The sequence below is a fragment of the Bombus vosnesenskii genome, unplaced genomic scaffold (genome assembly GCF_011952255.1).
Source record: "Bombus vosnesenskii isolate JDL3184/JDL3185 unplaced genomic scaffold, Bvos_JDL3184-5_v1.1 scf7180000013299, whole genome shotgun sequence".
Classification (NCBI taxonomy): Eukaryota; Metazoa; Arthropoda; class Insecta; order Hymenoptera; family Apidae; genus Bombus; species Bombus vosnesenskii.
This window is the reverse complement of record NW_022882949.1, coordinates 1,697,576-1,719,143: the sequence shown is the minus strand read 5'-3', so window position 1 is coordinate 1,719,143 and position 21,568 is coordinate 1,697,576. Positions and strand designations below refer to the sequence as shown.

Genomic DNA, 21,568 nt, shown 5'->3' with positions numbered 1-21,568 from the left:
ATTTCACACTATCTTAAATTTCATTCTGTTAAGTATATTATATTATACATTCTCTAAAAATAAATATTTTTATAGGCAAATATAATATATTACATTTATACGCATATGAAATTGATGTACGTTGTTTCTTTTTCAAGTAAGCAGTATTAATTGAATAAAAACAAATTTAAAGAAAAATTACATTTAATGCAATAATAGTAATAGCTCCAGCCACAATAGGTGGTATATAATATTGATAAAAAGCTGGATGAGGTGCTGCTCCCATTAAAAGTACAACCCAACCTAAGAAACATAATATACTGGATAGTATTTGAGATCGATTTTTATAATTATTGGAAGGAAGTTGCACCCATCCCATTGTACTGCATGTTACTAAAACTATCCAACTTTGAAGTAACAAAGGATCTTCGGAAGAAAGTCTCATATCATAACTAGAACAAGTTTACAGAAATTAATGATAGATGATTGATTGATTAAATTTTTACACCAAAATAATAAATTGCAAACCTGAAATTTTTTGCCCAAACAAGTACAGATGGTACAGCTGGAATAGCAGTAAAACACCAAAGTATGAATAGAATAAGATGATTGAATATTTTTTGTCTTGTATCATCATGTTCTCCTGAATTATTTTTGGTATTTCTGAATCGTCGTATCCAATTAAAATGTTGTAATGAAGCCATTAATAGTTCTTCTAAATAATCTTCATAGATTTTTGTCAAATTTAAAAAATAAAGAAAAACTGAAATTAGCATAGCTAAACCCCCACAAGTTACGGGGATTAAAGATAAGACAAGAATTGCAGTAATAAAAGGTAACTGACTCAATCCACCAAGCAGCCAATCTGACCATGTTGTTGAAAAGGCTATTGCGCGAGCTAGAAATCTGGAAAATCAATAGATTTATTCAAAAAGTTTTTATGTAACATCAACATATGCATTAATGTACTTAAAGTTTCTTACCTCACAGCAATACTATGAGCTACTGAACCAAGAAATATAATGGAACAGCATAATCCAACGGTAAATACGCAAACAATTGCTAAAGCAACTAAACATTCAAACATTAAATTATAACAATATGAGAGGTATATTGTAATTACTATTATTGGAGTTTGTTTGAGACCATGATTAATTCTTGTAGATAAAAACAATAAAAGTAAACTAATAATCGTTGTATACAACAGGTACCAGCGATCCCTCACGATACAAGATATTCGATCTATAATTCCACCTTCTTCAATATTAATTATGTAAGAACATGCAGGATCTAGAGTTATCCTTAACTTTGGAAAAACGTTGGAATATTTATATCCAGTCTGGACTTTCATCGATTTTGGCCCATTATCCCTAAAATATTAAAATTGTTTGTAATAAAATATTTTAAAAACAAAAGCAAATTTACTTTAGTTATACTCACACGACCGTAAAAGATTGAATTTGTGTAACTACAATACCCCATGGTTCTAATAATTCAACTATTGCATGATGTTTTGGATCTGTACATTCAAATGCTTTAAGTTCAACAGCTACAACATCCATGGCGCTTTCAAAATTGGCATAGTATCTAACATGTCCAAGATTAGACATTTTTTTGGTTTGAGGTATTATAAATAAATTTTTTAGTAAAGGTAAAGTACTCCTAATAGGTACAAGTCTTGTATTGTAAGAATATAAATCAACGTTTATAGTAATATAGTTTTCTAAACTGTCCGGTGTAATCCTTATTATAATATGTGTTACATCGGGGTATTTTATCTCTTGAAAATTTAAGTCAACAGTTTTTCTTAAACGATGTAAAGGATCTGGTAAAATTCTTGTTCTGTTTGTCAGGTTCCAACCCCAATTGCTAGATTAAAAATAGAATTTTATAATAATAGTTTGATGAGCTTTTGTAATCTTTGCTTTAAGACAATAATATATAACTTTACCAAACTCTTGATTGTCCTTGTATATTGGATGCTGTACACGCAAATAACCAATCTTTGGATTCTAAATTAATGGTATCAATAGTTAAATAATTTGGTTGTCCACTCAATCTAATCATAAGATAGATAGGAGATGTTCTTTTAGGCAAGTCTCTGTTGGTCCATACATAATGCCTTTGAATGTTCTCTATCCATTCATTACTAGGTTCAAATTGTATTATTTCTTTATAAGAATATAATCTTTTTCCAGAAGTACGCTGTAAAATTAATTTTTAGCTTAAATGCTATTATTAAAAGTACATTAAAACTTATTAAAAATACATTAAAATATTTTCTTACATGATAAAAGTGATACGATAATGCTTGCATTCTTTCTTTAGCTGTAGAAAAAATTTTAGGTGGTTTTTGTGTACAATTAACAGAATCAAATAATGAACGTACAACAGACAGTACTAATTGTTTACACCATAAAATACTCAAATGATCTGTAGATTTCCAAACATCTGGCATAGTATTAGAAAGAACATTAATATCTGCTGTAGGATCTAGAATTTGAGCTGAAGTTATAAGTATATCTCGTGGTCCACCTCCTATTGATACTACACTTGTCCCTGCATCTTTTATCTCACTTAAGCGTTTTTCTAGATTCTGGTAATAATTGGCAAAAGTGTGGTCTAATATCAAAGTAGCTGTATGAGGAGTAGCTAAAGCAATAATAATGCTTGCAACACTAGCATTTACACTTGGTGTCATTACAATAGAACCTTTAGCTATAATACCTCCCTAAAATATGAACAGATATTTTAATATCTTTACTAAACTAAGTATACTATTATTATATTTACCATTGAATGTCCTATGAGCACAATATTATCTATGTTAGTTTTGTATAAACTCAATATTTTTTGTATACAGTGTGAAACATATACTGTCTCTTCCATTAATACACCTTGAATTAATTGATAAATTATCATTTATTTTTTCTAATCTTTTAAATAAAGTATAAATATTTGAAAAACTATGGAGACAACAATAAAGCTAACTATTCAACAAAATTGTTTTTTTTATTCATACCTCCATATAAAGCAGAATAATCATTGCCAAATGAAACAGTAAAATAATCAAAATGAAATGGAGTCCTATCTTTTAAGCTTTTCCTCAAACTGACAGAAGCAAGGGATCTTACTAGAAACAATAGAAGTATTAACAATTATTCAAACGAAGACATAATTTTTAACAGATTTTAAGAACCTTGCTCATGAGATCCAGCATTGCCAGGTATAAAAAGTACTGGTATTCCTGAGAAGTACATCCTTCTAAGCTTCTCGGTAACAAAACCTTCTCCATAGGCATATAATCTATATCTTGGATATTGTTCTTGTATCTCATTATCCAAAGAGATTCTCTAATATTTGTATGAATATATGTATAAATGTCTTGTAATATATAACTGTATTATATACAGTGTCAAATTACTATTATTATTAATAATAATTTTTAAACTATTATTACTAAATTTTAATAGAATTAGAAATGAGAGAAATATGATCGAGTCAAAGTTATAAGGAATGTTATTTAACAATAATGTTTAAAAAGAGTACAGACAAGATTAGTATGGTATTCTTTATGGTATTCTATTAAAAATATTCATTTTGCTTACATACCACATACTGTGGGTATTCAAACATATATGTCATATCACAAGTGTTGTCTTCAAAATCCGTAATGTAAAGAGCAGCTCCGAGTATGTAGAGTAAGAGAATTAACATTAAAAATAAAAAAAATATCGTATAAACTAATACAGATTTTATTAGAAACATTTTATTCAATAATAAAAAAAATGTTATATCCTTTTGATGGAAGTAAGCATTACTATCTCGACGCAAAAATTGGGAAGATATTATATATCTGTTGTTGTATTTAATATAGTGCACTTATATTATATTATATTATATTATATTATATTATATTATGAGAGAATATGAATGAATATAAACAAATATATTTGTTTTTTTTATATTCTTTAAGTTATACAACATGGTTATGATTTAATAATAAAATGAAATTAGTTATATAGCGTATACTCGGAGTCACCCCAGGGTCATATAAGCAAGTTTGGACACTTCTATATTGTAAACATACAAGAAACCGTTCGAAAATTGAGTCATGAAAAATCAATATGGAAGACACGAAGGTTCTCGTTCTGCACATGCGTGACGTGCTGTAAATGTTTCAGACAGATACCCTACTCATTTCTGTCTGTCTTGCAGAACGAGACCCTTCATGTATTCCATGTTGATTTTTCACAACTCAATTTTTGGATAGTTTCCTCTAGCGAATGTAGAGACCTATTTGTACAGGATAGAGTGGAAATTGTAGTAAAACTGGATGGGATTTTTGTACATGAAAAAATAAAAGAAACTTTAGTATAACATTTTTTATCTTAGGCTTCGTTATCGAGAAAATTGAGTTTGAAAATGGTTTAACTGTAGTTTGTCGGACATTTAAATTATTGTCTTTTTTATTTCTCATGTAATAGTTTTAACGCGTAAAATCCAAAAATACAAGTTTCTAGGAATCTAGCGATTCAAAAGTTATGCATACATAAAACTGAGCATTTTGAGTGTATTTTATAGGTTATTACGATGCCATATTGTTTTATCCATCATCTGATTGGTTAATGACCATGATCATATTACCAGGTCTCGATATTTGCATAAAGAAATCTAGAGGAAACCGTCCGAAAATTGAGTTATGAAAAATCGTAAAATCATAAATGCGTAACATGCTATGAATGTTTCAGGATAAGAGACTCTCTACTCATCCATTTGTCTCGCAAGAAAGAGAACTTTCTTATCTTCCATGTTAATTTTTCATGATTCAATTTCTGGACAGCAGAATTTTTCTAAGCGAGTGTCGAGCTGTGTTTATAGGTTACGTATACATATACATACGTATAATGTATAAAAATACATATAATACAACCTTATTAATATTATTATAATATAAGAGCAATCTTATTTTCATCGAGTAAGAGCGAGTCAGGAATATGTATGAATGAATAGAACCTGGTTGATTAGATAGATTGTATGCAGTTTGGTTATTTGTAAAGGTAGAAGAGAGATGTGATAAAAATTTGTAATATATATTCGAAAAAGTAATTAGGTCATTACACGAAAGTGGCGATTGATATATGAATAAAAAAATTACTGTTAATTATTTAACCGTCCAGGTCCTAAATAATTTTACTACGCACAATTTATTTAAAAATTAGCAAACCATGTATTGGAACAGAATACTCTCGATAATTATATTGTTTCTTTGCTATGGTTTCTAAGATTATTTTATATTATCAAAGAAAGTATTGATAATTCATCAGATATACAAAATATATTTAGTAAATTAATTTTATATAACGTTCAATAGATGTATAATTCTATAGTAATAAATAATGAAATTAATAAAAAACATTTGTGAAAATTATTGATAATATATCCTATTTATTTTATGCAATAGATATTAAGAATTTTTTAAAAAACAAATTACTAATGTCTAGATAGTTAGATTAATATTTTATAATAAAGTTGTTAATATTCATTATCAAACTGTGGCTGATATTTTCTTTCACTGTGATAAATTATATACTGTTGTAAAATTTGTTAAATCATATTCTTAATCTTTCAGTCATTCCTATTTCTAAATAGTAATGTTTTATTTATTTACAAATCCTATAAAAAATATTGCAAAACATATTGAGATCATTGAGTATATGCAAAATTAAATACCAAACAAAGATAATGAAAATTTGTTATGTCTATAGATTTTGACCATTTGTAAACAAGCTAAATTGAAATTTGAATTTCCAGTTTCTTGAAATGTTGCGCATTTATGCTCGAACTAATGATCAATGCGATCACAAAATACAACATGAGCACATTCCCCACTCTCCGTAAATAGGGAAAACCGCCTTAGTGAGTATCGATGCAACTTTATGGGTTCGTGTAGCGCGGTAAATATGAATTTGAACAATAGTGTGGCCGAGACAATGAAGAAAAGAAACTAAACGTCAAAATCATTTATCAGTGATAACTACAATTACTCTCGAATTTATCTTTTTACTTTTGTTGACATAGGAAAGAACATTGACAAGGTATAAATCGCTTGCTTTATATATGATTAACTGTTAGTTTCGAGTTATTCAATTTCATAAACACGAGCTAAGTGCTTTTGTACTTTATGGCAAACAACTCAGTCTAAAATTCCCCAAGTTCCTGAACGATCGCGTAACAGTACGAAGATGAAGTTATAGGAATTTTTTAAACAACTTTGTTTACAATTTTGAACGTACATCAACTAAAATATAATAAAATATAATATTTATAAATTTATATTATAATAAATAAATATAATATTTATAAATCAAAGAATAGGTCTACAATAAAAAGCTTCATAAAAAACGATGTAATTGTTCGGTATCGTCTCCATGAAAGAATTTCTATATATTTTTACCTCCTAAGTTTTAAGGAATCACAGAATAATTACAATATAGGAATATGCTTCAATAATTTATTCTTTTCATGATAACGATAATATTACTATTAACGTTCGCCACAGTTTAAAACTGTTTCCAACCAATCATAGAATCAACTATCGATAAAAATTTAAAAAAGATTTAAAAAGCGCCATGAACATCGATGATATCCCTTATCATATTGTCCGGAAACATCGCTAGGAAACCATTCGTTGATCAAACGATAAGTTTAGTCAATCAAACCCGTAACCAATCGCATTTGTTCGAAAAAGTTTCAAAAACGGTGGTCCATTCCATTATCGTTCGGTGAGAATACAATTACTAACTGTTGCGATATAAAGCTGAATACAAAGGTTTAAATACGGAACAAGTTCGACATACGATATACGTTAGATACACGTTGTTTCGTCCAGAATTTGATACGATAATTATACGAGTATCTTTTTATTAGAATACAGTTTTTAATGAGAAGAATGATTTACAGACGCGTCACTTCGGAATTATTTAGTGCCCTTAATTTCCCATCCGAATGGCTGGATCGACGATGTCGAACTTGAGTGTGCGTACTGATAATATATCCACCCTCCTCCTGTCGATTGTGCTTCTCTATTTGGATCACCGGCATGCACCGCGGAGCTGGACCATCCAGACATTCACAACTCAGACTTGCGTCTAGCTCGCCTTGATATGGCGGTGGTATTAACAAACTTTCGGTAGACTTGGTTGGCTGAAAGTGTCTGTTAGAACTACCCGAATACGTAGTACCGCTACTCGTTCTCCTTTGAACGGTTCCAGTAGGCGTTTTTGCTCGTCCATGAGCGCCTTTCCCAGGCCTCTCTGCGCTATGTGTTTTTATAGTAGCTGTATCCAAATAACCGTATCCGAAACCGTAGCCACCGAACGCCTTGGTAGTTAGATTGTCCCAGGACTTTGGTTTAGCATACTGAAGGCACGGCGGTGGTCGTTGATGTACGCTTGGATCCCAGTAGAGGGTATCCGTGCTTAGGCTCGTCGAACAGGAGGCTACGCTTTCGGCTGCGGTCGAGATATCGCTACTAGTAACAGAATGCAGACTGTGTCCTGATGTGCGCGAGCAGCTGTGCGCACCATGTTGTTGCTGTTGTTGCGTTTGTTGCGATTGCTCTCGCTGTACATGATGATGCTGGGCTGGTTGCTGCTGCTGCTGCTGCTGTTGCTGTTGCTGCTGCTGTTGTTGTTGTTGTTGCTGATGATGATTCTGTTCGTTTCTCGCTCTCCGTTGTTTCTCACGACGTCTACGACTGGGTACGCAATTTGGATCACAGCAAGGACTTGCTAAGTCGTACGCGTCCAAACTACCGCTATCTGATTGTTCCCTGCGACGACTGGCGCTCGAGATGCAAGCAACGCAAAGGCTATTCTGGGGTGGAGGATGAAGAGGAAGCGGATCTCCGCTGGTATTAGACTGTTGTTGCTGTTGTTGACACGATTTGTGCGATTTCGATTTGGCTGGCGTACTATTCATCCCGTTTGCTTGGTGATAGCTATGTCTCGACGAAACGGTTACTCCTGATTCGCTTGACATCTTTGAGAGGAAGTGGTGGTGATCGCTTCGCGAACGGGGAGGCCCTACTGCTACTAGACAAGCGGTGTTCCGTGGAACTAAACATGGTCGTCCATCCGGGAACTATAAAAAGTTAAAAGTGTTTGTTATTTTCTTTGATGTTGCAAAGATTAAATCGACCTAAGATATAATATATAATAGATAACAAGATGTTTCTATATAGGGTACCACGTTATAAAGTAACAGATGTTCCGTGGACGTAGCAGGCCGACAACATTGAATCGTGGAAGAATTGAAACTCGATGACGGCGATGGCTGATTGGGGTTACTCGTAATGACACTGTTAGGCGTTCTCTTGCGTGCTGGCAGTGAATGGGTTTTCCATCGACCCATGAGAATAGACCGTTCCCTCTCGCAGAGTCTCTCTAATTCACCGAGTCGTGATTGAAGAGCACGTTGTAATTCGATATAGCGCATATGTAATTCCACCTGGCAAACAATAACGAATATCATGTTTGAGTAAATAGCTAAAGTGCATTCTATTTTTTAAACGAAAATTAAAGTTTTAGAAAGTGGCTATACACTTTCTCGATATTTACCTTTCTTACACAGTCTTCGAACGACACAACCATTCGCATTCTGGTATCACAGTTCTTTATGAAATTAACCAGTGTCTTGTGATCCGCTCTGTCCATTTCGTGGCCGTTTATCGAAAGTATCACGTCACCCTCCCGCATTCCCGCTTTGAACGCTGGTCCATCGTATTCCACGTAATCAACGTACGTGACCATCTCGATTTCCTGCTCCCTCTTGTAATGTATCCCATAACTCTGTACAATTTCAAGCGAATCGATTACAATGTTTATATTTCAAACGAATTTTAATTCTTGTAAGAGTTGAACTTTCTGAGGAAATTACTGTAACATTTGTGGAAACAAAGATAGTTACAGGGTACAATGAAGGTGTAATTATTGATAAGAGGAGTGCACAGAGATGTTATATTTTATGTACCTTGCAGAAAGTACGAGCAGATAAACGGTTACGTTACCTGTAACGTGAAACCGTATGTGCCATTTTTCTTCTCGACGATGATGGTACGACGACGTCTGTCCTCATCCGCCCGTGTCACTCGATCTGACTTTGATCTCTCCAACACAGCCTAAAAAGAAAAAGCGCAACACCATGGTAAACTCACGATAAGCGCGAAACAAAGGAGCATCTATTATCATCTTCTAGCAATGCACATACTTTGACTAGTAAAACACATGTTCCGATAAATTAAACCAACTTTTAATTAAACTTCTAACGAATCTACATCCTAAATGTAGCGTCGCAACGAAAACAACGTAACCCAAGATACACATATAATGATGCATGTTCGGAAAATACTCGCGTGGGAGATGGAAAATAAAAATCAACAGACGCATCTACCAACAGGGAACAGAGGAAAAGAAATCTGGTAACAGACGAACAGTAACAACAATAATAACAAAAAAATAATTAAGAATCAGATAATAAGATTCAACACACGTTGTGCAATCCACAGAATTTCCTTGACCACGAAAAACAACTCGAAATGGGCAACAAGAAACTGCTCGAGGAAGGCTGTTTCAGCAAATAAAAATCATTCTTTCGATACACGAGTCGATGTAATAACATTACACATTCCACGACACCACTCCATTCCTCCTCGTCGCTGTTCTCAACGCCGGCACGGTGTTGTTGCCCGGCCACCTCGGTATTCTGCGGCGAGTTGTTCATGATCCCTCGAGATACACACGGAACAACGACAAAAAATCGGGAGGACCGACCGTATTATCTCCACGAAGAAATATCGGATCACCACCTGGCGGGGGAGATCCCTATGTGCGTGTGGCCGTGGTCGAGAGAGAGGTGCCGAAGAGGCTTTATCAGGGTGTACACACACGTTTCCCGTGCTCTCTGTACTTCACTTTCGATCGTGCTTCACTTTCACGTTACTCTCACGCATTGTGCTTACATTTCGAGAGGCGACGCGCCAGCCAGCCAACCAGCCAGGCCGCGAGGTTAACGTGCGTTTAGGCGCGATTATATATGCTCTTTTATTGTTATCTTCCTTCCCGGCTGGTCGCCGGTTTCCAATGCGCCTGCCCGACAATATCGGCTTACAACCCTGTTCGTCGTTCGGTGGCAGGCACTGAGGGTGGCGGAGGAAAGAGAGAAAAGCACGCGCAGTCTCATCCTCGTGGTCCCTCCTCTCTCACGTTTACCCCCTGCCTTCATTCTTTCCGCCACCTTTTATCACCCACCTTCCTTCCCTTCTTATCCCTTCCCGTACATATATGCGGGACAGGAATAACTCCTCGCGTGCAATGTCCTTGCAGTTTGCACACCGACCGCTTGTTTCCTCCGCGGTTCATGTCAATGAACATATCGTTTTCCATGAATCAACTTAGCTGGAGAAATGTTTCTTTTTTTTCCTTTTCTCGATTTAAATTTTTCTTCCATGTTCTTTGTATCTTGAGATGGAATTTCCTATAATTGGCGGACACTGTCGACCATAAATATTGGATTAGAACACCTATTGATTATATTTATTGGAAAACTTTAGCAAATTTTACTTTACTATCTCAGTTAAAATGGTAGATGGGATAGTTTAACTAAGGAAAGTAGCATAGAAAATCCTCAACTTGTGGAGTGAACATTCTACAAAATATTTTATTGCATCTTCAATGGTCTAAGCGGAACGTGTAAGATATTTTGATAATTAACAAAAGGGTAATACAGGAAAATGGAAACTGAAGGCAGCGAGAATGTTTCATCAGTTAGATTCTTCTTATTTCTTCACTATTTCCATTTTGGTACTTCGCCGAACTGGGCACTGAACGACGAGAATAACGTGTCACGACGCCATCCTCGCCATGGTCTCTGATGTATTTTTACAAATGCCTCGACAAACAGAGAAATACGTATCTTTTGCGTAGCGAAGAAGAATGTAAAGGAAAGATATTCGAGCAAAGTGATCGCAAAGGAATCGCTTATTGTCGGATTCGTTTATTGCTACTTCTTCTTCTTCTCCTTCTTCATCTTCTTGTCCGTACCGCTCATTTTGTCAACTCTTTGCTTCACGATTCTTTCCATTGGTGAAATAATCGGAGTCTTTTGTATTTTCAGCGGTGGCAGAGGCGGAGGCTTTGGTTTTGGAACTGGAACGTGCCTGTGGAAATTAATTATTCGTTTCACTAAATTATTTTTCATAATAATAAACAAATAAATCTTACTTGATGAACATATGTATTTCTTGAAGGGATCGATCCTTAGTTACATTGATCCAAATGTTCGATTGTGTTCTGGGTTTTACGCATAAATCTTTGCCCGCGCAACATTCGGCATTATCGCGTTCTTCTTGAGCCTCAAACTTTTTTTGCCAGCATTCTTCCCATTTACGCAAACGTTCCTTTTCTTCCGCTTCGCGTTGTGCTTTTCCTGCTTGGTCCATCCGTGTTTTCTCCACAGGCCGATGAAGTTTCTTTCCAGTGCGTTTCTTTTTTCCAGCTTGCTCCACTGTCTTCAGATTCTCTACATTCCCGATGTTTATCTTTTCCCAACACGACTCACTAATTGTTTCCTCCGGCCGTTTTAATTGCGGGAAAGTTTCTCCTTTAATAGTCGGTAATATCTTTCTCGTGATATTATTCAGATTAAAGAAGGCGTGAACGAATATCGCTTCCCATTGGAGGGCTATTAATGTATTTTCGGTTAGAATTCTGAGTAATATGTATGGAGAGATTAACTGAAAAAGAAAATATAAAACCAATAACAAAAAAAATTAATAGAAGTATGGGTAGCCTAACTCTCAAGTGGTATATCATTGAATCATAGGAAAGTGATAAGAAGTGATAAAAATATTTTTTGATTACCGAGGAGAAGTAGTGGTTGCTCAGGTTCGGATTGTGTGCTTCGTTATTTGTTATGCTTATCATGACTACGGACAATTTTGTTCCATGTGTGTTTGAGTTAGGAAATATGGATAGTTTTTGAAGGTTAGGTGTTGAAACAAAAGCGATTAGTTATTGAGAAACAATTTCACTTTCATCGATTGTTCCCATAAGAACACGTGTTCAGATTCTTCGATTTTTTTCAACGAGTTATTTTATATCGCACGTATTCATTTTAAGGAAAGCCTTGAAGTTCTATAAAACAAAATTTAATTCCCTGTAATTTCTCGAATAAATTAATAAATTTAAATAACGATCTGTTTCAAATAACGATCCTTAATAACCACTTATATGAATTTTATATGACGTTAATACTTACACAAATAAAATAAAATCATCCGTCTTGTTCGCTTGGTACATTGACCTCTTTACCTTCTAAGTATCACGGAGAAGTTTCTACTGTTTTCCAAGAAAAGAAAAGTTTCTTTTCATTTCTGTTAACCACAGGTGCAACTGTATTCCTTTACAGGACATCCACATTTTTTCACGGTCTCCTTGCTAAGCAAATCACCGTGTGGTTTGGGTCCTGTCGATAGGGAGGAAGCACCGCAACAAGGTGAACAAGGAGCTGGCTTTGCACACGGGCTACATTTCCCTCCTGCAGCTGCTTGTTGACGAGCAATGGCGCGAAAACTGGATATTGGCTCAGAACAACAACACGGGGAAGCTACTTGATCTTTCCGTCGGGCTTTCGGCGAACATGGACATTGTTTCCTGGAAAGAGATAAAAGAAGCTCGTATATTATTTAGTAAAAGATAATTGAAGAATTTGCAGTAATTATGCAGCGTTTCGATGTTTTTAATTGTACTTATTGGGGGAGAAAAATAGTGTAAAAGTTTATTTTGAATTTATCTTGAATTTATATCACGTTTGAAAAAGTATATTGATTTTTAGTTGGTGTTTGTTAGTTTATTCAAATTACTGGAAAATAGATCTATTTTCTTATTGCTGCAGTCCCATTAAATAAGCGAATAAATGTTGCGACAAAGATCTTTCTTTTATGATGGACATCAAAGATAAAGTAATGGCACTGGAATGAAACAAAATGCACTCAGACGTGACTAAAGTCTAGGCAAACTGATCTAGCTGAATTGCTTTCGCTTTCGAACGCGTCCAATTCGAACAAACGAACCTCTCTCTGCTCTAGTTTTAGCTCATCCTTCTGTTAGTCACGAGTGATTAAAGCTTCTCATCTGCCTAGAGTGCAGAAAAAATCTAACGTCTAAAAAGTTAGATTATATTTTAGTAATATGAGACAGTGTAAGAAATTAAGAAGAAAAGAACAAAGGGCAGTTAGAAATAACCAAAAATAAACTGATATTTAGAAAATAGTTTTTTTAAAGTGGAGATTTTGTAAAAATTCAGAATACTAAAACGTAAGAATCCGGGATATTAAAGAGAGGAAATGACTACGCACGAATGATCAAACTGGTTGCACAGCTGTTCGTTTAACTCTTGGATTATTAGATCATTGAACCTAATCTTGTTCAAAAAGGATGCAAAACGAGAAAAACGAGTACCCTGAGGATGATTGTCGCGAGGCGCAGCACGGTCGTGGACCATAATCAGGAGGTTTAGGCAAGGGGGGGCACGAAGACGTCTGAACGATCGGTGTGGCACAACAGGTTCTTCCTGTAGACTCTCCACTACCATCGATACATTTCTTCGTACAGGTACACGTCAATGGAGCTGGTGTATAGCATTCAGAGGGTATCTTCTTGCATTGAAAAACAGGACTGTCGTCCGCCCCTTTAAACAGATATGGTTTCCTATTGTGTGGTATTTGAAACTGGGTGATGATCTTCTTGCCGAAACAGGAAGCTCTTATGTAAACTGTCACAGATCCAACGCATTGTCCCGTTGCCGTAGTAATTTTAAACGTGTCTTTGATCGTTTGACAAGGATTCGGTATTTTGAAGACTTGTTGGCTCAATACGGCGTTTATTATTGCTTTTGCCTCGATTTGATGACAGCCAACCAGCATCACATCTGGTAGCACTCCAGGTGGTAGTTTCTTATAGACAGATAGTTTTATGGGGAACGTGGTTAAAGGTCTCTGGAGAACGATCGATGGCAACGCGAATAAACAAGATTTGCCTTTCTTGAAAACCTGCGTGTCGCCTTCGGTGCAACCGCAGCCATCTGTCAGGGCTTCTTGGCAAATGTCGACTGGCGGCAGGCTAAGAATCTGCGGATTTATTTATGAAAATATGCTTAGTGTAGGTTCGATAGGTTTTTTGAATTAAAACAGAATTTTTAACGGGTTTGTACTTTTTAACGAAATTGCTAGGATTGAATGTTTTATTTTATTACGATAAAGCGAAAAGCCGATTGAAAAACTGTTTACCTATTAAAGAAATATATAGGAACATGTTTACACGTGTAAAGATTGTGATTGATGAAAATTTGTTTAGTCAATGATCTATTTGGCAGTTTAATAAAATGCTGAATTACCTGAAAGGAGACACAGGTACACGCAGGTAATAGATCGTCCTGCATTGCCCTTATCACTGGGATTTTAACCTTTTCGACTAGAAACTCGATCAAGAAAAGTTCCTGTTCATCCGCCATTTTTTGAACACGATATAATATTATGAAGTTTCGAATACGCTTCCCATAATTTTAGCTCTTGATTATCAGAATATTTTAGAAAATTTGTCTGTTAACCCTCAATTTTGATATTGCCATCAAGTCGGACGGTTTCGGAAATTTTGAGATTCGGAAACCATCCAGGGGGCGCTCCGCAATATAATTCAAAATGCTCATTCATCTACGACTTTGAGAATAAATTGCGTCTCTCATTTGTATTATTTTACTTCGGTGGATTGTATAATTTTTAAATAGATAAAAGATATAACTTGCTCTACTAATTCGAGTAAAATAATTCTCAAGCAAAAGTAGACTTCAAAACCTCAAACAAATTGTAAAATACTCCACGAAGTAAATACTTAATCAGATCTAACAATAAAAGCTTAATTTAACTTCGTAGTAAAGAATAAGTTTAATAACAATCCGTATAAACGCAAAATGCAACGTATACAACGATAAAATCAGTATTCTCGCATTTGTAATCCAAAAAACGGTATCCAAAAAAGACCCAATCTATCCAATTCATTTCTTTTTCTTTTTCTTTGCATGTGTCTTTTTGTACACCTTATCGTCAGTCTGCATCTCTCTGGTCTCGCATCGGATAGGAGGTCCCTTTTCGGGCCCTTTCGGTGTTTTCATTTCCAACTGTATATCCGACTTTTCTCCAGCTCCGACAATCCCTTTTTTCCCAATTCTGAGGACGAACACGTCATGGTCAGGATCGGTATCTGGTGTAGCTTCGGACTCAGGTGCCACTGTGACTGTCGGCTTTTTGTCCTGACCCGTGTCCAGAATCCCGGACACTTTCAGAACCACAGCTTTTCCACACGGTTGCACCGGTCCACGGCTCGATTGTATCAAACCGGCCTGCTTGTGCACATCGGAACAAATATTCGGTTTCGACGTCGTCACATGAGTTACTTCGCTGATCTGTTTGCAACTAACGTTTGGTTTCAACGTGGCCCCGATTGGCTGTCCACACGGTGTACAAGGATGTTGTTCCTTGATACAAACGCGACAAGGAGGCCCGTCTTTCAATAATTCGTCTTTCGACTCCCTACAGACGTCCGCAACGTGAGGATCAACGATACGACATTTGTAAGTTGGTGATTTTTCGTTATAGTCGCCGCCTTTGAAGATATAAGACGAGATAGTTCTATCAGGTGGTGCGTCAAATTCGGTGACGATAGTTTGCCCGAATGCAGAAATTCTGACGAACATGCATATATCGCCGATCGTGTTTTCGTTATAAATTACAGGAACTTCTCCCTCGAAGACTTTCGGTGGTGGTGCCATTTTGTGCCAGCATTGCAACATTTCTTTTCGTAGGGCGGCGAAATGTTTGGAAATATCTAGCTCCCCGTTACCTATTAACACATCTGGTTTCACACATTCTGGCATTTTTTTTTCTACACATAGTTTGATGATTAGGTCCAAGTCTTTGTTGACCACAGTGTATTGATCTATGGCGAACATCACGGAGCGACCACAGAAGAAATACTCGATATCGTCTGCAACTCCTGCTTGAGGTTGAAATAACGGGTCCACCGGAGTTATTTCGATACCGTTCCTCCCTGTGAAGTTGAGGAACTCCACAGATATCGTCGTGGGGACGAAGAACATTTGGTTCAGCTTCGCTAAACGTTCGCTGGTAACGTGATGTATGAAGAATTCTAATAAGAAGAGATATTGTTCTTTACAGTCTGAAGAAACAGCATCGCGACTTCCGAACTCTGGTACTACTACCGCTTCCGATTTGTTTTTGCTACTCTCCTTTGAAATTTTTTTCTTCGCACGATGACCACGGTCCGTAGGTCGATTCATAGACATCACGATAATCTGAATGTGGAATTAATAGAGCTTATTTGAATTTCTTGGTGAGTGGAATTACTTGAATTTACACTTCGAATTTTTATGAAATTAGAATTATTAGGTTAGAGCATTTCCATGAAGCTTGCCACGAAAATTAGTCGTAATGGTTTCAGACAAGACGAACAACCTTGAGGAACTGGTTTCGATTTCTTGCTCATAACTCATTGGTACTTTCGATCGAGACGCGATTTGGCGCCAAGATGATCGGCATGAAACCGAGAAGCGGAACCGCATTCCCTTGATGAAGTTCCGAGAGTCACGTCGGAACCGATCAGCGACGCTGTCATCTTGATGAAATGGTCGTGGTTATCTTCACTTGCAGACAGACGAACCACAGTTCCCATGGAACCTCAGTGAATCATCGATTCGATAAGTTTGACTGATTCGCAAACTCTGTAATTTCACAAGTAAATTTCAAGTAGGAGTTTAATTCTTCTTTATTCTTTTTTCGAATTTGGAAATGTTCATGGTATGAATAAGGAACTATTTAATTAGTGTTTGTATATGGCGAACTGAAAATTATAATAATGTATATAATTTGAGATTTCGAGAGTTTAAATTTAATCAAATATTTTGACCTTTTAAAGTATCATTTCTTTTGCTATTAATATTTTAATTTGTTATTTCAATTAATATTTAAAAATATTTCATTCTCTTATTGCAAAAATATAACGAATTTTGTATATTAAAATATCAGAACACTATTTCATGTAAACTTGTAGTGGAATAATTTACACTACCATTATTCTCAATCAGTCCTCCATATGATAGTTACAGGAGAAAAACATAATAAGTACATTTTTATTGATTTTTTAATTTTAATATCACTTTATTGCTAAAGAGGGAAATTTTGATATAAAGTAGAAAATTAGATAAAAATTCAATTATGGTAACATGGGATTAATCGACTGTTCCCTTTTAAAATGTTTGACTTGTTATGTTCTACAGTCTCCGCATAATTATGATATAATCATCTTATGGCGGGGTGATCTAGTTTCCAGAGCCAGCACCTCTCGATTATTACATAACTGAGGTTTCGCCAACATTCTTATCCGATGGAGTATTTTACCATGGAAAACCGGCTCCCTCCCATAGATGCGTAGCTAAACAGCTCAAGTCGATAAAAAGGACAGTGTGTAAGTTTATCGGTTAGAATATCGACTAATCTTGTTCAAATACGATATCATTTTCAACATACGTTATTGTTTGAAGAACGAGCATCTTGTTCAACGCGAAAACCGTTACCAATCGTTACACCAATCGTTTCATGAAGATATATCTATATCATAAGAAAATTGGAGAATCGCACAACGAAAAGTTTGTCAAATTTGTCGACTTTTTATATAATAACGCATTTCAGTAAGGAACGAAATTGCCAATGATGGATTAATTGTTTTGAGCTTATTATATAAATTTATAATAATTTTTCTTTCTTCTTCGACCGATTCTTTCTCTTTTTGTCTTATATTAGAATTATGACTGTTACTTATATTTCAATTTAAAACTCTACTTGTGTGGACAATGTCTCCAGATATACCTGTGCTAATTATATTGACATTTCATGAAACCGTTTTCATAAATTATTATGAAATTTATTGCGCAAAGGATTGCTAAAGATATATATAGATATATTTTTTATTTGTTAAAGCGTTCTAAATAAACGAAGTTTGAATTATTAGCTCTGATAAGCGTATCCGTTTAAAGTTTAAAGCACGTGACAGTCAAACGAGGAACGTTATATTATGTTTATCGCCAATCGTTTAATGGATCCCCCTCGGCCAGTGGCATTAAAGGCAGTGCCACAATTGAATTAAAACGATCGAATTAGGCGAATGTTCGTGCAATTGTTACAGACGACCCTGTAGCGCCCATACAGGAACTGGATACACGCGCTTTAGACCGATATCTTGAAAAAGAGAAAGAAGGCTACGTGGATTCTCCTATAAAGGATAATGGAATCGTTTTCCAAACACTTAGTACCATGCCAAAATGGAAATCTGATTATCAACAGAAGCAAAAATGTTAGTACTGCGTAATATTATAAAGACTGTGATTAAAGATTCTTTTACTTTAATTATTAATCTTTCCATTACCTATTACATGTATATATTATTTTGCTAATTTAAAAAAAACACTGAATATAGATAAGAATATTTTCATTGCAAATAATTAAACAAGATATTTAAATATCGAATGAAACTAGCATTCCAAATTTAATAGCACTAGATTTAGAATTAATTTTATCGACAGAACGTAAGTAAATGAAAAACAATACCATAGATTCTAATGGAAGTATCTGCAGTTTTCTGTTGGTAATAACGTACGAACGAGTAGATCCTCCGAATTGTCTGGAATATTAATTGCTCCCCAGTTGAAGTAACAGATTCACACATACCGGTCTGGCAATTTCGACCAATCGAACGTTGGCCGGACGAATAATTGAATGTCCCAGAAGCAATCAATGATCTAGCGAATTCTGAACGACACTAATTCGCTAATGAGTCACGAGTGATTTATGACCCAATTTCAGCAAGCCTTCGGATAAAATAGTATTAATTGCTAATCACCGATCCATGTCACCAGCGAAAATAAACTGTTCCAAGATGAATCTAGTTTCAATCTTAAGAAAAATTTAAAAAAGATGTTTTTTTTAAGCAATTTGCACTATATTCTTTAATTTATTAATTCAATAACTTATTACGGTTTAAATATATTTGATTTATAGCTGTGTTTTCGATATTCCCGCGATCAAGACAATATGAATTATGGTACACTCGTGAAAGACGATTGAAATATCTTGAAGAACAGAAAGCAGCCATTGTACCATGCGGAAAAAGAGTAGAAAAACTCGAGTAAGTATTCTTGTTGTTCCACTGACACTGACTGAAAAGAATAGAACAGTACTACCAACAGGACGGATGACGAGCCGTGTGATTTGTTACAACCACCAATTTGGTGGAAAGATAAATCCAGAAAATCAAGCAAGTTTCCAGTTGGAGATATAAACGATTATGCGTTCGAGAAATTAAAAGATTTCGATCATGAAAATATGAAACTTAGCGAAAAGCTCGATATGGATCATCCAAAAATATATATACCAGACGTAATCCATCAAATACAGGTTACTATTTATACAGGTTACTATCTCTACAGACTATCGTCTATATTAATGTTATTATCTATACATCCAAGGTCTTCTTTGTTGGAAATGAATTTTCAAATTTTCAAGTTTTCAAATATTCAAATATTCAAATATTCAAATATTCAAATCTCTTTTGTGTTTAGCTGTCTAACGGCAACGTTCGCTAAACCAGTATATACTAGAAAAAAGATTAAAATAATTTGTCTGTGTAGTGTGAGAACTGCGGATCTGTCGAATTAAATATCCGGGATATCGCACTGCGACGCCAAAACAATGTTCTTTTCCGTTAAAATCGTCGGTCACATGAGCTTTATTCGTTTCGTCGCGATAAAAATCGTATCCTTATCTCGACATTTGCAAGCAACGCGAAATGGATCACGGTCGTAACTTCGACTATCGTCGGATTGAACATTTCTTATCGCAACTGACAAATTACCACATTTATATTATTTTTAATACCACATTTTTAGTAAAAATTAAAAAAAGACACTAAGATGCCATTTTAAACTATAATAATAAAACATTCGAATCAAATTATTTTGGAATCTTTTTACGATAAAATAATTGGATTTTGATGATATTATATAAAATAACATACCTGCGATGCTACAAAATCACTTTGAATGGAACATCTTTGGAATATTTTTATGATAAAAAGATTAAATTTTAAAGACATTTCGCGAAAAACAGCTGCGTAGTATTTGTCCATCTCATTGATGCAATAGCGTTACCGTGTGCACAAGATGTTACATGTATTTTTCATACGATATTATATCAAGACTACGCGATTACGCGTCGAAAAATATGCGTGACAGACGCGAAATGCAAATACATATCTTGTTAGCATTTGCGTTTCTTGCACCTCTTTCAACTTGATCGTCTTCAGTTGGCGCAGATAATAGACGAATGATTAAATTTTGAACAGAATCCAGAAGACACGACTATGAAGGACACTCTTGATCGTACAGATGCTTTTGAACTCGCTCTAGTAAGAAACGAAACTTTGCCAGCGAGACCTGTTGACATAAATGTTTGTTATTCTGAAAGACGTACGTGAACTTTTGCCTTTTTATTCTATTGAAAATCTGCTACGAGATTTTACATTTCATATGATTCTTATTTAAATAACATAAAGTAACCTCTTACTTTTTTTTCAATTTTCTAAGTATCATAATGGGTATTTTTATTTTCTTTAAAATTATTTGGATTTTTCTACACCGTTTTTTGACTGCTATAGAAAAAAATGATAGAAATTTTACCGTCTTTTCTATTTCTGTAGTTGATAATGAATTTAAGATTGTAATTTAATAAATAGTTTTTAAATTTGTTTTTCTAGCGCCGATACTGGGTTGTTGTGAAACAGAAAAGGATGTAGAAGGTGATAGTGACAGACGATGGCAACCTGTTCATGAAACTTTAGAACTTCCAAAAACGGAGTTTGAAAGAGACCATGTACTACGAGAATTAACTAGGCCGTTTTTACACAATTTGCATACGTGGTACTCGAAGAATAAACCGACAAAGTTAATCATCCCCCTTAGACATTCTGGAAAGAGACCAATGCCGGAGTGGCGCTTTTCTCATTTGTAAATTGATTAAAATTAATAAAATTACTTCGATAAAAGTTCATTACAAAATCCGATCTGTAAAGTTATTATACAGAACGGTCTTATACGATATAATCTATGTTATTCATAAATAGATTAGAATCATACACGGGTTAAACTAAAATGAAGTGTTATCGATTGATAGTAAATCAACGACGACGTAATTACGAAATGTGTTGCACAGATGTTTCACAATTTTTAATTCTTAGTAGAAAACGTCAATAGTTAATTGCAACAAGACAAATACATATATTTTCATTTTTCGATTAATTTTGCTGATACATGCTGTATTAGTATACTATCTTGCTTAGTTAAAATGTCCTATTTTATTCTTTATGAAAAAAATTGAAATTGTATTATTTTTCTTTTGTGCCATTTT

General features: G+C 34.9%; 6 protein-coding genes across 12 annotated transcripts; 1 reads left to right on the top strand and 5 right to left on the bottom strand.

The window, feature by feature from the left end:
- Window positions 1-165: 165 nt before the first annotated feature.
- LOC117233824 (GPI inositol-deacylase) lies at window positions 166-3,833 on the bottom strand. 2 transcript variants are annotated; one of them, XM_033494433.1, is made up of 10 exons: window positions 3,592-3,833; window positions 3,179-3,332; window positions 3,002-3,112; window positions 2,773-2,876; window positions 2,267-2,710; window positions 1,931-2,184; window positions 1,420-1,848; window positions 963-1,349; window positions 508-885; window positions 166-431 (listed from the first exon to the last, which is right to left on the bottom strand). In XM_033494433.1, exons 1-10 carry the CDS (start codon window positions 3,745-3,747, stop codon window positions 167-169), a joined length of 2,682 nt encoding a protein of 893 aa, XP_033350324.1. In that variant the 5' UTR covers window positions 3,748-3,833; the 3' UTR covers window position 166. The 2 variants fall into 2 exon arrangements, with proteins under 2 accessions (XP_033350324.1, XP_033350325.1); XM_033494434.1 differs by lacking the exon at window positions 3,592-3,833 and having other exon boundaries at window positions 3,002-3,108; window positions 3,179-3,318.
- A 2,644-nt stretch (window positions 3,834-6,477) lies between these two features.
- Window positions 6,478-10,176, bottom strand: LOC117233825 (glucose transport transcription regulator RGT1). Of its 6 annotated transcripts, none has more exons than XM_033494441.1 (5): window positions 10,001-10,176; window positions 9,050-9,160; window positions 8,601-8,831; window positions 8,230-8,490; window positions 6,478-8,124 (listed from the first exon to the last, which is right to left on the bottom strand). In XM_033494441.1, exons 3-5 carry the CDS (start codon window positions 8,790-8,792, stop codon window positions 6,937-6,939), a joined length of 1,641 nt encoding a protein of 546 aa, XP_033350332.1. In that variant the 5' UTR covers window positions 8,793-8,831; window positions 9,050-9,160; window positions 10,001-10,176; the 3' UTR covers window positions 6,478-6,936. The 6 variants fall into 6 exon arrangements, with proteins under 6 accessions (XP_033350332.1, XP_033350328.1, XP_033350330.1 ...); XM_033494437.1 differs by having other exon boundaries at window positions 8,233-8,490; window positions 9,532-10,142; XM_033494439.1 differs by having other exon boundaries at window positions 8,233-8,490; window positions 9,664-10,142.
- Window positions 10,177-10,556: 380 nt separating this feature from the next.
- Window positions 10,557-12,147, bottom strand: LOC117233835. Its single transcript, XM_033494456.1, has 3 exons — window positions 11,901-12,147; window positions 11,262-11,773; window positions 10,557-11,197 (listed from the first exon to the last, which is right to left on the bottom strand). The coding sequence occupies exons 1-3, from the start codon at window positions 11,961-11,963 to the stop codon at window positions 11,041-11,043; spliced, it is 732 nt and encodes a 243-aa protein (XP_033350347.1). The 5' UTR covers window positions 11,964-12,147; the 3' UTR covers window positions 10,557-11,040.
- A 161-nt stretch (window positions 12,148-12,308) lies between these two features.
- Window positions 12,309-14,906, bottom strand: LOC117233831. Its single transcript, XM_033494449.1, has 3 exons — window positions 14,434-14,906; window positions 13,500-14,167; window positions 12,309-12,692 (listed from the first exon to the last, which is right to left on the bottom strand). Exons 1-3 carry the CDS (start codon window positions 14,548-14,550, stop codon window positions 12,416-12,418), a joined length of 1,062 nt encoding a protein of 353 aa, XP_033350340.1. The 5' UTR covers window positions 14,551-14,906; the 3' UTR covers window positions 12,309-12,415.
- A 36-nt stretch (window positions 14,907-14,942) lies between these two features.
- Window positions 14,943-16,788, bottom strand: LOC117233826. The gene has a single exon (XM_033494442.1). The coding sequence runs from the start codon at window positions 16,396-16,398 to the stop codon at window positions 15,091-15,093; it is 1,308 nt and encodes a 435-aa protein (XP_033350333.1). The 5' UTR covers window positions 16,399-16,788; the 3' UTR covers window positions 14,943-15,090.
- A 1,173-nt stretch (window positions 16,789-17,961) lies between these two features.
- LOC117233750 lies at window positions 17,962-21,214 on the top strand. Its single transcript, XM_033494309.1, has 6 exons — window positions 17,962-17,979; window positions 18,269-18,461; window positions 19,166-19,278; window positions 19,337-19,561; window positions 20,508-20,631; window positions 20,919-21,214. Exons 1-6 carry the CDS (start codon window positions 17,962-17,964, stop codon window positions 21,170-21,172), a joined length of 927 nt encoding a protein of 308 aa, XP_033350200.1. The 3' UTR covers window positions 21,173-21,214.
- Window positions 21,215-21,568: the final 354 nt, after the last annotated feature.

What these genes read in the sequence shown, in the direction of transcription:
- LOC117233824 (XM_033494433.1), bottom strand. Translation starts at nt 3,747, where the DNA reads ATGTTTCTAATAAAATCTGTATTAGTTTATACGATATTTTTTTTATTT. An exon ending in TGCTCATAGGACATTCAATG is followed by an intron (nt 2,711 to 2,772) that starts GTAAATATAATA and finishes TTCATATTTTAG; the next exon opens with GGAGGTATTATAGCTAAAGG. An exon ending in CAAGGACAATCAAGAGTTTG is followed by an intron (nt 1,849 to 1,930) that starts GTAAAGTTATAT and finishes TTTTTAATCTAG; the next exon opens with CAATTGGGGTTGGAACCTGA.
- LOC117233825 (XM_033494435.1), bottom strand. Translation starts at nt 9,762, where the DNA reads ATGAACAACTCGCCGCAGAATACCGAGGTGGCCGGGCAACAACACCGT. An exon ending in TCGAAGACTGTGTAAGAAAG is followed by an intron (nt 8,491 to 8,600) that starts GTAAATATCGAG and finishes ATTGTTTGCCAG; the next exon opens with GTGGAATTACATATGCGCTA. An exon ending in ATCTGTTACTTTATAACGTG is followed by an intron (nt 8,125 to 8,229) that starts GTACCCTATATA and finishes AACTTTTTATAG; the next exon opens with TTCCCGGATGGACGACCATG.
- LOC117233835 (XM_033494456.1), bottom strand. Translation starts at nt 11,963, where the DNA reads ATGATAAGCATAACAAATAACGAAGCACACAATCCGAACCTGAGCAAC. An exon ending in GCAACCACTACTTCTCCTCG is followed by an intron (nt 11,774 to 11,900) that starts GTAATCAAAAAA and finishes TTTCTTTTTCAG; the next exon opens with TTAATCTCTCCATACATATT. An exon ending in GAAATACATATGTTCATCAA is followed by an intron (nt 11,198 to 11,261) that starts GTAAGATTTATT and finishes TAATTTCCACAG; the next exon opens with GCACGTTCCAGTTCCAAAAC.
- LOC117233831 (XM_033494449.1), bottom strand. Translation starts at nt 14,550, where the DNA reads ATGGCGGATGAACAGGAACTTTTCTTGATCGAGTTTCTAGTCGAAAAG. An exon ending in GTACCTGTGTCTCCTTTCAG is followed by an intron (nt 14,168 to 14,433) that starts GTAATTCAGCAT and finishes ATAAATCCGCAG; the next exon opens with ATTCTTAGCCTGCCGCCAGT. An exon ending in TCGCGACAATCATCCTCAGG is followed by an intron (nt 12,693 to 13,499) that starts GTACTCGTTTTT and finishes ATCTCTTTCCAG; the next exon opens with GAAACAATGTCCATGTTCGC.
- LOC117233826 (XM_033494442.1), bottom strand. Translation starts at nt 16,398, where the DNA reads ATGTCTATGAATCGACCTACGGACCGTGGTCATCGTGCGAAGAAAAAA.
- LOC117233750 (XM_033494309.1), top strand. An exon ending in ACGTAATCCATCAAATACAG is followed by an intron (nt 19,562 to 20,507) that starts GTTACTATTTAT and finishes AATTTTGAACAG; the next exon opens with AATCCAGAAGACACGACTAT. An exon ending in TGTTTGTTATTCTGAAAGAC is followed by an intron (nt 20,632 to 20,918) that starts GTACGTGAACTT and finishes TTGTTTTTCTAG; the next exon opens with CGCCGATACTGGGTTGTTGT.